Source organism: Sinohyriopsis cumingii, chromosome 17, assembly GCF_028554795.1.
Source record: "Sinohyriopsis cumingii isolate HCF-2022 chromosome 17, ASM2855479v2, whole genome shotgun sequence".
NCBI lineage: Eukaryota > Metazoa > Mollusca > Bivalvia > Unionida > Unionidae > Sinohyriopsis > Sinohyriopsis cumingii.
In genome coordinates, this window is record NC_142977.1 from 35559829 (window position 1) to 35575608 (window position 15780).

The 15780-nt window shown below is 36.7% G+C and overlaps 1 protein-coding gene across 1 annotated transcript in view; it reads right to left on the reverse strand.

Moving 5' to 3' along the window:
* Positions 1-15780, reverse strand: part of LOC149778420 (transforming growth factor beta receptor type 3-like) — a 159829-nt gene that overhangs the window by 18424 nt on the left and 125625 nt on the right. The window contains exons 14-15 of the mRNA XM_089939243.1: positions 11717-11891; positions 2697-2802 (exon numbers count right to left, since the gene is read on the reverse strand). Of these exons, the coding sequence (XP_089795369.1) occupies positions 2697-2802; positions 11717-11891 (281 nt within the window). The remainder of the gene's footprint in view (positions 1-2696; positions 2803-11716; positions 11892-15780) is intronic.

The window sequence follows — 15780 nt, forward strand, 5'->3', positions numbered from 1 at the left end:
GCAACACAAGAAGGTTATTTAGTGTCGAGACAATTAGAGTAAGGAGACTTGCCCAAGGTCACACCACAGGGGCTAAACAAGACTGTTCTGATGGTAGGATTCGAACCTGCATCCTTTCATTTGTGAATCTGGCTTGCTAACCATTAAGCCTCCGTGGCTCCTGATAGGAAAGTGCATGCAAGTCTATGGACAAGTGTACTCTTGTGCCATAATTATGCAGAAATCTTCTTTCCTAGATCATGATATGTGGCAATAATGAGGTGTTGAAAGATCCACAAAACAACATTTTTAATGATTTATTTTTTGGGGGGTGAGGGGTATACACCAAATATGTGTAATCCAAATACAAGTGAACCAAAGATGTAATTTAGTGAAATATAGTGTAATGAATATGCCAAAAGCATCATGTACGGGAGTCCATGGAAATATAGTGTAATGAATATGCCAAAAGCATCATGTACGGGAGTCCATGGAAATATAGTGTAATGAATATGCCAAAAGCATCATGTACGGGAGTCCATGGAAATATAGTGTAATGAATATGCCAAAAGCATCATGTATGGGAGTCCATGGAAATATAGTGTAATGAATATGCCAAAAGCATCATGTACGGGAGTCCATGGAAATATAGTGTAATGAATATGCCAAAAGCATCATGTACGGGAGTCCATGGAAATATAGTGTAATGAATATGCCAAAAGCATCATGTACGGGAGTCCATGGAAATATAGTGTAATGAATATGCCAAAAGCATCATGTACGGGAGTCCATGGAAATATAGTGTAATGAATATGCCAAAAGCATCATGTACGGGAGTCCATGGAAATATAGTGTAATGAATATGCCAAAAGCATCATGTACGGGAGTCCATGGAAATATAGTGTAATGAATATGCCAAAAGCATCATGTACGGGAGTCCATGGAAATATAGTGTAATGAATATGCCAAAAGCATCATGTACGGGAGTCCATGGAAATATAGTGTAATGAATATGCCAAAAGCATCATGTATGGGAGTCCATGGAAATATAGTGTAATGAATATGCCAAAAGCATCATGTACGGGAGTCCATGGAAATATAGTGTAATGAATATGCCAAAAGCATCATGTACGGGAGTCCATGGAAATATAGTGTAATGAATATGCCAAAAGCATCATGTACGGGAGTCCATGGAAATATAGTGTAATGAATATGCCAAAAGCATCATGTACGGGAGTCCATGGAAATATAGTGTAATGAATATGCCAAAAGCATCATGTACGGGAGTCCATGGAAATATAGTGTAATGAATATGCCAAAAGCATCATGTACGGGAGTCCATGGAAATATAGTGTAATGAATATGCCAAAAGCATCATGTACGGGAGTCCATGGAAATATAGTGTAATGAATATGCCAAAAGCATCATGTACGGGAGTCCATGGAAATATAGTGTAATGAATATGCCAAAAGCATCATGTACGGGAGTCCATGGAAATATAGTGTAATGAATATGCCAAAAGCATCATGTACGGGAGTCCATGGAAATATAGTGTAATGAATATGCCAAAAGCATCATGTACGGGAGTCCATGGAAATATAGTGTAATGAATATGCCAAAAGCATCATGTACGGGAGTCCATGGAAATATAGTGTAATGAATATGCCAAAAGCATCATGTACGGGAGTCCATGGAAATATAGTGTAATGAATATGCCAAAAGCATCATGTACGGGAGTCCATGGAAATATAGTGTAATGAATATGCCAAAAGCATCATGTATGGGAGTCCATGGAAATATAGTGTAATGAATATGCCAAAAGCATCATGTACGGGAGTCCATGGAAATATAGTGTAATGAATATGCCAAAAGCATCATGTACGGGAGTCCATGGAAATATAGTGTAATGAATATGCCAAAAGCATCATGTACGGGAGTCCATGGAAATATAGTGTAATGAATATGCCAAAAGCATCATGTACGGGAGTCCATGGAAATATAGTGTAATGAATATGCCAAAAGCATCATGTACGGGAGTCCATGGAAATATAGTGTAATGAATATGCCAAAAGCATCATGTACGGGAGTCCATGGAAATATAGTGTAATGAATATGCCAAAAGCATCATGTATGGGAGTCCATGGAAATATAGTGTAATGAATATGCCAAAAGCATCATGTATGGGAGTCCATGGAAAAGGAATATATTCCTACTGTCAGAATTGTACTAAGGTGTTAGACTGGGAACAGGTTTTTTCCTTTTTTAATATAGGCCACCAATTACTTATAGATAGAGGGAATTATAACTCTGGACTGAGGAACAGGAAATGATACAACAACAATCCAACATTTTTATGCATGGGCAGAGTGTTATGGTGTCATATAACTTACTTTGTACAGCTGGTGTAATGTCATTCAAGATCAGATTTAGTTCATGGTAAACATATTCCAACAAAAAAATTCCAAGTGGACACAAAGGGAACTAATCAAACTTGTAAATCAGTGTGCTTTTCGATGGCATTAATTTGCATGAAAAGATGTACAGATTTTGGACCTCTCCCTGAAGCACCATTATCTGAAACTCAACATCTCTGAATTGTTTTCTCTTTGACCTGTAGAAACATTAAAGATGTAAAAGAATCCATAAAAAGATCAACAATGGATGATAATACAAAAATTCCTAGATTTCCATTAAGAAATATGCTTTTCCTTACTTACCCTGTATGATGATGGGCCCAAGGGTTAAGACCATGTCAGGCATTTTATAAGACCCCTGTGATCCCTGCCTCTCTATGGTACAGTCCTGGGTAAAATCAGGGGCACACTGAAACAACAATATAAAAATATTTGTTTATGGCTGCCAATGTTTCAGTGAAACCAATGTTCTGTTGAAACTAACATGCATACATGTCTGAAGCTTTCAGAAAATGACCCAATTTTTTCTTCCGAATACCTGGTTGAATGAAATTTATTGACAAACTGATCACTCTCAAACATCCAAATATTTGTGTGTGGTGGGTGGGGAAAACTAATTTTACTGATATAATACTTACCTGTCACTACTGCATTGCTTACGTTCAGGGACAAAATAATACCTTCATAAACATTACAAAATTTCACCCACCCATTAGATGGAAAGTCTAGAATTAGCAAAAACAGAGACCCAGTTAGTCCACCATGTTACGGGTCATGCAAAATGGCTGTCCTCTTGTTAAAGTTTTGTAAAGATTTATTCCACTGTTGCTAATTGTTCAGTACTGCAACTTAAATATAAAGGAATTGAAACATGTACTGTCGGGTGACTTTTTTTAATCTTTGCCTGGTACCCCGTTTTGTTCAAGGTTAATTTCTCTCCGTGCGTTAATCCATAAAATCTATACTTAGCCTATGCTATGTTATGATCTTGAAAATTATGTCCGGTTGTAATCATCAAAGAAATAAACTCAACCGCTGTGTGAAGCCCCAAACTCTATCACAACACTGCTGACCGCATTTCCTGTAAATGTTGGCATTCTGTTTGGACTGATAAAAGCCCAAAGGCTTTTATAACCTTAATGGTACATGTACTCTAGCCAACACTTCCTTCAGTAACAAAAACCTGACATTGGGAAACAGACATCAGTAAAGATAATTGGATTACTTACCACATCATATGAATTAAAAACAGGTTCTGGACACTATGTTAAAACAAAATGTGGTGGCTGCGTGTGGTAGATTTGACATTTTTGCACCGATATGCTGTCCACTGGTCGTGTTCGAGGGGTGTCCATTCCTGAGGGGTAGTTCTAACACAAACTCATCAGTGCCATGGGATTCTGGCCGCTGGTCAGGGGACCATTCATGAAGGGGACCACTGTATCACTGATACATTACTTGCTGCTACTGAACTGACAAATTTGCAAGTACATGGTATAAAAACTTAGTGTGTGAGATTTGGATTTTTAATGTATCTTTAAAAAAATTCAGGCATATCACTATGATGTCTGTAGTGTGACAGTTTATAGTTAAATGTAGTACTGGAGCATTATGCCACAAACATGTCCCACCCAGTCACATTATCCTGACATCAGGCCAACCAGTCCTAACAGCAACCATTATCCTAATACCAGGCCAACCAGTCCTAACAGTCACCTCTTAATGCTGAGTGCCTTGCAAGGCAGCTGTTAGAACCATTTTTACATGTCTCTGAACTGACTTGGCCGAGGTTCGAACCCATGACCTCCCGCATCCGAGGATGATGCTCTAACCACTACACCATTAGAGCAGTCATATAGAAACTGACATACTCATCTTTATGGTAGGAGTGCACTGTAAGCTGGCATCAGCTTGAGTCACTTTTTGTGTTGCATGAAGTAGCAACAGATTGAATTCCATGGGGTTAAATTTTGGTGAAGGCAAGGTAGTAATGGAATGATAACTCACGAACCCACTTATGACGTGGGGTCAGGCATGGATCCCATTTTTTAAACCAGAAAATACCAGAAAAATTGATCCCTATTTATTGAACTTGAAGACAATCGCGATCAAAATTGGTAACGGAAACTTTGATGTATTGCTTGTTTTCATGTTAAAACAGTAGATAGGACCTGGAAATTTTAATCAACACATTGAAGTATCAAATTTAAAAAATAGGTCATACAATTTTTTACATTTTCTTTCTAAACGACATTCCTAGTTCACTGCAATTATCGATATGTAATGAAAATGTCACTTATGCCGAGTGGAGGCAGTACTTTAATAAATAAATACAAATTAAATAATTTTGTTATCAATTGAAATTTGTGTTCCAGTTCTATCTTTTAGTTCCTTTTAAGTGCAATCGTCATAAATGCAATGTGTCCTCTTGTAATTAAATGTAAAATGTGTCAATCTACCATAACAGCTATGTCCACGAACTTTTCTTTGAGAACCTAATTATGTGCCATGTTTTGATAACCGACTTCCGAAGTATTTCTTGTATTGATGCACTGAATAAAAAGCTGACCTCCTTTGTTTTATCACGTTAATTATGTCTTTTGAATCAAATAAAGGAGGTGGAATAAAAGGCTAGGAAAGTTAAAAGGCACGAAAATCATACAAACTTAAAATCTAGCGGCCCCAGTCATATGTCGGGTGAACTAACTTCATTTGATCAATCAAATGCTTATAAATGTTGATGTGTATGCAATATAAAATATCTTAAATTAACCGACTGTTTCATAACTGATCAATGAAAACAAGGCAGCCAGGCAATTTAAATACTTCATAAATTAAAGAGCTTGATTTCACAGATACGGACTATTGTGGCTAAGCAAGTTTCAGAGAATTCTTCAACTGGCACTAAGAGATATCCTCAAGGTTGATAAGAAGTTTCATTATTACTTCCAATGAAATCACAACATCAATATTGTACTAACTGAACTATACAAAAATTGAGTTACAACACAGACTATTGTCTTGCAAAATAAATGTTGCTTGTTTTTGAGGAAAAAAAAGGAAATGTTATTTAAACAGAATAACGAACAATTTCATTAGAAAAAGTGCAATATTAAAAATTATTATTGACGTGATTGTAAAATGAGGATTCAGTCAATAAACGGTTCAGTTCCCTAATGCTGCCCCCAAGCTGACCAGTCCTAAAACATACCTATTATTGTTGAGCGCCAAAAAAGACAGCTGCTAGTACAATTTTTTATAAGTCACTGGTATGATTCGGCAATGGTTGTTCAGACCCATGACCTCCCCCATCTGAGGCAGTCGTTCTAACCACTCAGGCCACTGGAGCAGTTGGCAGCCATATTGAAAGAAAGATCAGAAGCATTTTGTTTTGAGGACAAACTAGATACCATTATAAGACTTTAGGTGAATTAGTATGTTCATTGTGGCAGCCATCTTTAGGGGCAGATCAACAGCAATTTCATTCAGAACCAACTATTTATCATAATTTAGTCATCTGGTGAAATACTCATGCTGACAAGACTTTCCATTTAGGAGTAAAAATAACAAGGTTTTGAAGTTGGCTGCTAATGAACAATTTGGATTGTCAGACTGGCACCATTTTCATTACGTACCAAAGAGACATCATAAGAATTCTGGTGAAAAGTACATGTTGATATGAATTCCACCTATGAGGAGTAGTTTTTTAAGACGGCCATTGTATCAGTTTAGCACAATTTTATGTATGAAGTACTAGACACCATATTAAGTCTTTCTGGTGAAAACAAAATGCTAATATGACTCCCTTCAGTATTTTTAAGATGGCTGTTGTGAACATAATGAATGTCAGAGTGGTACTATTTTTGTCCTGGACCAAGCAGACATCGTAAAAAGTCTTTTAGTGAAAACCCCATGTTGATATAGATATCCATTCACGAGGAGTGGCCATAACAAGATTTTCAAGATAACTGCCATGGCAGCCATACTGGATGTCAGATTGGTACCATTTTCATTTGTGGCCAACATGGCATTGCAACAAGTCTACTGCTGAAAACCAATGTAAATATACCATCCATCTGGAGAGGAGTAGAGACAAAAAAAAGGTTAAGATGTGACTTTCCATATGGGTGGAGTAGCAATTATGAGATTTTCAAGATTGCTGCTGTGGTGCCCACACTGAACATCGGATCCAAACCATTTTCGTTTAGGACCAACTAGTCATTAATAAGACGTCTTTCAGTGAAAGCCTCATGTTGACGTAATCATCCATTCAGGAGAAGTAGCCATAACAAGCTTTCCAAGATAGCAAATTGGATGCCAAAATGGGACCATTTTAATTACCAAGCTTTTCAAGATAGCAAATTGGATGCCAAACTGGGCCCATTTTAATTTATAACCAAGCTTTTCAAGATAGCAAATTGGATGCCAAACTGGGACCATTTTAATTTATGACCAACTAGACATTATTAGCAGTCTATTAGTGAAAACCCTATGCAAATATAGCCATCCATTTTGATGATGAGCAGAGATAACAATATCTTCAAGATGTGACTCACTGTAGTAGAAAAGCAGCAATAACAAGATCTTCAAGATGGCTGCTCTGGTTTCCACAATGCCAATCAGATCAGTACCATTTTCATTCAAGACCAAACAGATGTCATAAGAAAACTTGTCAAACATATTGCTAATATGACTTTCTGTTCAAACGTAGTGACAACAAGATTTTCACGATGGCTGCTGTCATAGATATATTGAATGCCTGAATAATGGATTGGATGCTAGAGCTGCAACATTTTCATTCAGATCAGGCTAAACTTTGGGATGAATGTGTGCAAGTTTCAAGGAAATCCTCCATGTAATTTAGGAGGAACAGCGAGTGATAACAAATGTGTGATAATGGTAAGGCACTGAATAACGGACAGACAGACAATATGCCATATTGGTATGTGATTAGTAAAGCAAAAAAATGAAACAAAAATGAACTAATAACAAGCTAAAGGGATCTTTCCTTAGCATTGGAGTTTCTATTAATTCTCTCTTGAATGTCAGTTACCTGAAGAATATATATATATATATATATATATATATATATATATATATATATATATATATATATATATATATACATATACATATACATATATACAGTTGAACCCGGTTATGTCGCCGGCCTAGAGGTTTGCCAAAAAGCGTCGAGATAACTGATGATCGAGATAAACGAAAACCAATATGGCCGCAATATATTAACATGTGCTTGAAATTTCTTTATGAACATGATGTGCGTTAATAAATGAGAATGTACATGCATTTGTTTTTGGAGGTTCTTTTACACAACAGCGTTGCTGCGATTTGTTTGATGAAGCGATTGGCATGCTATAAAAATGTACATACATGTTTGCTAACAACAAAAGGCATATGTGCACCAACTAACAGCAGAGATTTACCAGTATACAATACAAACCACCGTCGATTCTCGATACAAACCTTTATTATATTCTCCAACATTGCAAACACAAAGATCGCTCACAAAATCACAAAAAACGTGTGGGGTGTAGTTCGTTTTTACAAAAAGCTAACCAGTGTCAAAATTAAATTCGCGAGTCATTTCACTCTGACACAGCTCTGAAAAGTATCGTACACGCGGTTACTATGGTTTCTTTACAAAGTCTAAAATGCTTTGTTGCTTTTTGCCTTTAACAGTCTGCTTGAAAACAAATGCTTCAATATTATTTATGCTGTCTAAAACAGTTTCATCTCCTACAAAAGAACCATACCGTCGAATTTTCTGTAGCATTTCTACCACCTCACCAGCCGAGGGAATTGGTTCCAAATCTTCGTCCGCATCTTCTTCATCTTCTTTGTCATTGCCGCATGCAGACGTGCTTGCCTGTGCTGACTGCACATTTGATACAATGTCTTCATCGGTGATCACGCCATCAGTAACGACGTCTTTGTCGATTTCTATGTAATCTCAGAATTCCTGGACAGTGATGGCTAACTCCTGTGCCTCCTCTTCCAAGATAGCATCTGTAAAGCTTAATTTTTCCACCACTTCCACGAGTTCTTCTGCGGCTGCACGGCACTGTGCCTGAAACTCATCATCGGAAATATCCTGAATGACGCAGTGCATCCAGCAGTTTGAGATTGTTTCCTTCTTCACGTCATTCCAGGCTGATCTCAGGAAGTTCATTGCATCTAGAAAGGAAGGGGTGTACTGTGCCTTCTTTTCATCATGGAGCAGGTATTGGTGCATCAACATTTTCCTGTAGTACACCTTAAGCACTTGGATTATCCCCTGGTCCATTGGTTGGAGCTTACTCATTGTGTTAGGTGGGAGGTAAAAGATCTTAATGGCCTTGAGACCAGGAACATCCGGATGAGCTCTACAGTTGTCCACGATCAGTACCACCTTCCTTTTCACTGCTTGGAACTTCCTGTCCCACTTTTTCACCCATGCACTGAATAGATCTCCTGTGATCCAGGCGCTTGGCTGGCCATCGTAATCACATTGGAGAACTTTGGTCTGCTTAAAGCATCTGGGATTCTTGGACTTTCCTATAACATAGAGCGGGAGTTTTTGGCTTCCATCCATGTTAGCAGCAACTAGCACTGTAAGTCGGTCCTTCGACTTTTTTCCACCGTGACAAGCCTCCCCACGAAACGCCATAGTCTTGTCTGGAAGGCATTTCCAAAACACCCCAGTTTCATCAGCTGCAGTATGATTTCATACTTTTTCTCTATTGACTGATTGTCCAGTTTTCTCTTAACACCTCCAGACATTTTTAGAAGGGAAAAACTAAACAGAATAGCTACAGCATGTTATCCTTCAGACAAGATCAACAAGAGTGAGTGAACTGTCATTGGAGTGAACGACCATACGGACTGTGATCACGTGCTACGTGAACTCAGCACATGCGCAGTGAACCAAGTACGATCATTTTATTGGTTAGTCCAAAGCTAGCATAAACGTAACCAATCGCAAGAGTTAAATTAAAAAATCAAAAGACCGTGTTCTTGCAAAATAGGATCTCCATTCACACGAAAGAAACTTACACGAGTCAACACCTGGCAATATTGGACCGTATATATTACTGTAGCATAAGTTAACACCCAATATAGGGATTCTTTCACTCCTGTATTTTGAGAAATAAATAATTATTTTTAATTATGCAAAACTTGTTTATTTGTTGTTTGCTATTTCTTCTTGCGGAGTGTAAGTCTCTGTAACCGTAACACGGGATTGATGGCAAAAGGAAAAGATCAATGAGTAAAATGCACAAATATTATTTACACCGCCTGGATTTATGTTTGGTGACATACTCCTTCTTCAGAATATCACAGCCAGTTGTAAATTAATTGATGAACTTTGCCTTGATACATACATCATAGAACATCTGTTTTAGCTTTTTATCATATCTCAGCCAACAAACAGAAGGATTAGCCATTCCATTAATTTTATCTGTTCTATTCGCATCTTCAGAAGTCGGCCAGTTGTAGGTATAGTACGGTAGCATGATTGACTGTATCGCAGCATACAGTACTCAGCCCAGATGTCAGCATAAGCAGATTATGATGTAACAATGCACTGCTAAGATGGGGTTGTCGATACAAACAAAGGATCATTTGTGTACTGATTGATTCCAATGCATTGCTTAGTCAAGTTTGTGGCTTCCTTTCGTTCTCCCTTTTAATTTATCCAGTCCAAATCCATGATTGTTTGTACAAATTAAATAACCAAAAAGTCTGTCGCCAAAAAAATCGCCAGATGGGACATTTTTGGCGACAATAAGGGAAAAAAATCGAAATTTGCGACATTGGCGAAGCCCAGGACGATCCCAGGCCCTGCATTGGATTGGTACATGTGGTAATTACTGAACACTTACCCAATTGTTTTTACAACTAGGAATGAAAATCGTGAAACGTGAATATCGACCGCAATAATCGTCCTTCAATATCACACACTGTTACGTTCGTTCGTGTTAAAAAATACTTAGATAAGACGCCCACTAATATAAGATGCACCTTTGGTAAGGGATATGTAAAACTTTGTATAAGACGCGTCTTATATAAACGAAAATACGGTAGTGAGATGGTGAAGTGGCATCGATAACTAACATTTTCAAAAGCCCGCGATTGGTCATGGGGATTGAGATAACCGACATTAAGTGGCAAATTTGGCCCTCTTATGTGCTCGAGATATTAGGGTTCGGTGACATAAAAGAATCGACATAACCAATGAGAAAATGCTAAGACAAAGACAGACAGACAGAGAGAGACAGAGACAGAGAGAGAGAAAGGGGGGGGAGAAGAAATAAACACGATAGAGCAAAATGCAGTAGGTCTGAGAAACTGAGGCAAACAAGGCAAATAATAATTACTAAACATAAAATTTTATGCAAAATATCTATTTACATACTACTGCATTATTGAAAGCAAAGATCTATTTACTAACTAATGTATTATTGAAACAAAATATCTATTTACATACTATTGTTATTGAAACCAAAATATCTATTTACATACTTTTGTATTATTGAAACCAAGTATCTATTTATATACTTTTGTATTACTGAAACCAAAATCAAAGAATATCATCATCCATGAATAAAAAAACTGTTTACTTTTAACTATTTACAATCAGGCAATTCAATCAGGCAAGAACATCATCTTGCATTTAACTTGTGTGACCTATTTAACTAACTGAAACAAAGGAAATGAAACTTGATATGGCAAAAATATTTCTTATGCATGACCACAACAAATTTTCCCCGAAAATATTGGCAGTATAGTTATTTTTTCTTATATCAGTGAATGTTTTGGGGGCAAAAAAGTGTTTGGACACAAATAAAAAGACGACTTTTTCCAGTCTCAAGACTTATTTACAGATAAATGCCATCCTTATGGCCAAAAAGATATCCTTTCCCCATTCATAAATATAAGTACCCTTTCCCCATTCATAAATATAAATACTGATTGAAACATAATATTTTTGCATTAAAAACAGAAAATTGATAGCCACAAAAATAAATTCATTCGTCACAGAGTTTGAACATGGCAGAAATAACTTGAAATTGACTGTGTTCAAACATGGCAGAAACAACTGGAAGTGAATGCTCTTTAAATATGGCCCCATTTACAGGAAGTGTACAGTTATGCAAATACTATATATATATATATATATATATATATATATATATATATATATATATATATATATATATATATACATACATACATACATACACACAGACACACACACACACACACACACGTATACATACATACATGCCAAGATTATGTGATAAGACAAATGGCTTTCTTACCATTGGATACTTGTGCTGTTGACATGTCTGACCCATGCAGCACAGAGAAATGTTGCACTTCAAAGTGGCATTTTTACTACCGGTCTGTTTAACAAATTCTTCTAAACTGAAGCTGAACCTTGGGTTGTGCACTCTTTTAACTTGGTGCCATGCAACTGAGCGATCAGATGGACACCTAAAACAAAGAAATACTTACAGCTGTAAGGTCGTCATAACTGCATAGTCGAAACGTTTGTCCTGATGAGGCATAACCGAATGATGCGAAAAGAGACAAATTTCTTACTGCATTCTCATGGGCTCAACACAACAATGAAAAATCCCAAAATTCTACAATCCTTTTGTTATAGACTAGACAAATATATTTTGACTTTTCTGACTTACCAGCAGCCAAAAAGTAAATACTGGAGAATTCTGAACTGTAGTATCTCGAGTTAATGGAAGCCATGTATTTTGAATGTTTGCACAAGACTGAACAAAAGGTCAAAGGTCATCTACAAGATATTGTTTTGATGAGGCCCTCAGACCAAGTTTAATGACAAGGGGCTTTAAAGTCCTCTTCTACTAATTCCATGCAAACTAAATATCTGACAATCATCATCAGTACCACCATCATATGTACGATTTCTGACAATCATCATCAGTACCACCATCATATGTACGATTTCTGTCTGCTGTTTACCTATACAACGTGATCAAGGTCTCTCAGTGCAAGCATATGCAAAAATGTGTGATAGGCCAGTAATAGTTTGCACTTAAGTTTTCTGTGTTTATCTTTACCACATGATCATGGGCTGTCTATGCATGCATATGCAAAACAAGGTGTGGTAGACCAGTACTGTCATATAAAATAGCTGGCACTTAAGTTTTCATGGTTCTAATATTTTAATCCAGGTCTTTAGAAAGTGGAAGATTATGACCTCCATGACCTGCAAGAGTCATAAACAGCAGCCCTTAAATACAATATTCCAGTGTTCCAATTACTACACTTAAACACGGGGTTAAAACACAATTCCAGTGCAATAGTGTTCCAATTACTATACTTAAACACGGGGTTAAAACACAATTCCAGTGCAATAGTGTTCCAACTACTACACTTAAACACGGGGTTAAAACACAATTCCAGTGCAACAGTGTTCCAATTACTATACTTAAACACGGGGTTAAAACACAATTCCAGTAGAATAGTGTTCCAATTACTATACTTAAACATGGGGTTAAAACACAATTCCAGTGGAATAGTATTCCAACTACTACACTTAAACATGGGGTTAAAACACAATTCCAGTGGAATAGTATTCCAACTACTACACTTAAACACGGGGTTAAAACACAATTCCAGTGCAATAGTGTTCCAATTACTATACTTAAACATGGGGTTAAAACACAATTCCAGTGGAATAGTATTCCAACTACTACACTTAAACATGGGGTTAAAACACAATTCCAGTGGAACAGTATTCCAACTACTACACTTAAACACGGGGTTAAAACACAATTCCAGTAGAATAGTGTTCCAATTACTACACTTAAACACGGGGCTAAAACACAATTCCAGTGCAATAGTGTTCCAATTACTACACTTAAACACATGGTTAGAACACAATTCCAGTGGAATAGTGTTCCAATTACTACACTTAAACATGGGGTTAAAACACAATTCCAGTGGAATAGTATTCCAACTACTACACTTAAACATGAGGTTAAAACACAATTCCAGTGGAATAGTATTCCAACTACTACACTTAAACACGGGGTTAAAACACAATTCCAGTGCAATAGTGTTCCAATTACTATACTTAAACATGGGGTTAAAACACAATTCCAGTGGAATAGTATTCCAACTACTACACTTAAACATGGGGTTAAAACACAAATCCAGTGGAATAGTATTCCAACTACTACACTTAAACACGGGGTTAAAACACAATTCCAGTAGAATAGTGTTCCAATTACTACACTTAAACACAGGGCTAAAACACAATTCCAGTGCAATAGTGTTCCAATTACTACACTTAATCACAGGGTTAAAACACAATTCCAGTGGAATAGTGTTCCAATTACTACACTTAAACATGGGGTTAAAACACAATTCCAGTGCAACAGTTTTCCAAATACTACTCTTCTGTGACTAGGACTGGCTATAGTGTGTTCAAGAGCACAATTAATTTGACCTCTAAATATGCTGTGCATTGTGGACTGCATTCAATGGAAGGTTCACAAAGAGAACATCAATTTCTTCTCTTCAAAACTGAAAGACCTAACATTCAACTTTGTAGACGTGTACAGGTACACATCACATCTGATAGTTTTCAATGAATTTCTCTTGGAATTCAACTGGATTACTCAAATGATATTTCTAAAGTTTCAATTTATGATACATTTGAGCTGCCTTCCTTGCAAAGCAGTCTTTGTTCCCAACCACTAAAAACATGTGATGCCATATACAGAGTATCCATGGTACCATATTTAGTTATGACAGTTATTTCCCTGATATTTTTTATATTATAAAAAGGATAAAGTTACTGTGTGTCAAGTTTTACTGAGTGGTAATCAAGTTTTTGTACTCAATGGCTCAATAGAAGCTGTAACATTAAACAAGAGTCCCATGTACACACCATTAGAACTGTTTTGGTGAAAAACCCTGTCAAAATAATTTTCCATTCTGAACTAGTAACAACAAGATTTTTAAGACAGTCCTTCTTGCAGTTATTTTGTATATATGACAGGTACCATTTTGTATACACAATAGGTACCATTTTGTATACATGATAGGTACCATTTTGTATACATGATAGGTACCATTTTGTATACATGATAGGTACCATTTTCATTGAAAATCAACTAGGCATCACATGAAGTCTAATGGTGAAACCCCCGTGTTGATCAAGTCATCCATTTTGGGAGAAGTAGAGATAACAATATTTCAAGATCCGACTTTTCATTTACAAGCAGCAATAAAAAGATTTTCAACATGGCCACTATGTTTCAGCACCATTTTCATTTAAACCAAACAAAACACCATAAGAAGTCTTATAGTGAAAATCTCGTACTGATACAGCCATCCCTTCAGCAGGAATAGCATTAACAAGATTTTCAACATAGCTACTATGTATTGACCATACTGGATGTCAGATCAGCACCATTTTCATTTAAGACCAACCTGACATCGTAAGAAGTCTTTCAGAAGGAGTAGTAATAACAAGATTTTCAACATAGCTACTATGTATTGACCATACCGGATGTCAGATACGCACCATTTTCATTTAAGACCAACCTGACATCGTAAGAAGTCTTTCAGAAGGAGTAGTAATAACAAGATTTTCAACATAGCTACTATGTATTGACCATACCGGATGTCAGATCAGCACCATTTTCATTTAAGACCAACCTGACATCGTAAGAAATCTTTCAGAAGGAGTAGTAATAACAAGATTTTCAACATAGCTACTATGTATTGACCATACCGGATGTCAGATCAGCATCATTTTCATTTAAGACCAACCTGACATCGTAAGAAATCTTTCAGAAGGAGTAGTAATAACAAGATTTTCAACATAGCTACTATGTATTGACCATACCGGATGTCAGATCAGCACCATTTTCATTTAAGACCAACCTGACATCGTAAGAAATCTTTCAGAAGGAGTAGTAATAACAAGATTTTCAACATAGCTACTATGTATTGACCATACTGGATGTCAGATCAGCACCATTTTCATTTAAGACCAACCTGACATCGTAAGAAATCTTTCAGAAGGAGTAGTAATAACAAGATTTTCTAGATAGCTGTCACCGCTGCCATATTAGATGTCAAATCAGCACCACTGTCACTTACAACCAACTGGATATCACAAGGCATCTTTTGATGAAAACTCCATGCTGATATGACTTTCACTGCAGTAAGGCCAAAATAAATGTTTTTTCCTAATTTTAATATTAGGTTAGGCAAGTGAGTTTTCTTTAAATAAGAAAAATCCATGTATTTAATATGATTTTCTTTTTTCTTATTTTTTACCATGGGGGAAAAAATGTGCTAGGGTAAGCAGCAAGAAACAGGGAAGGTC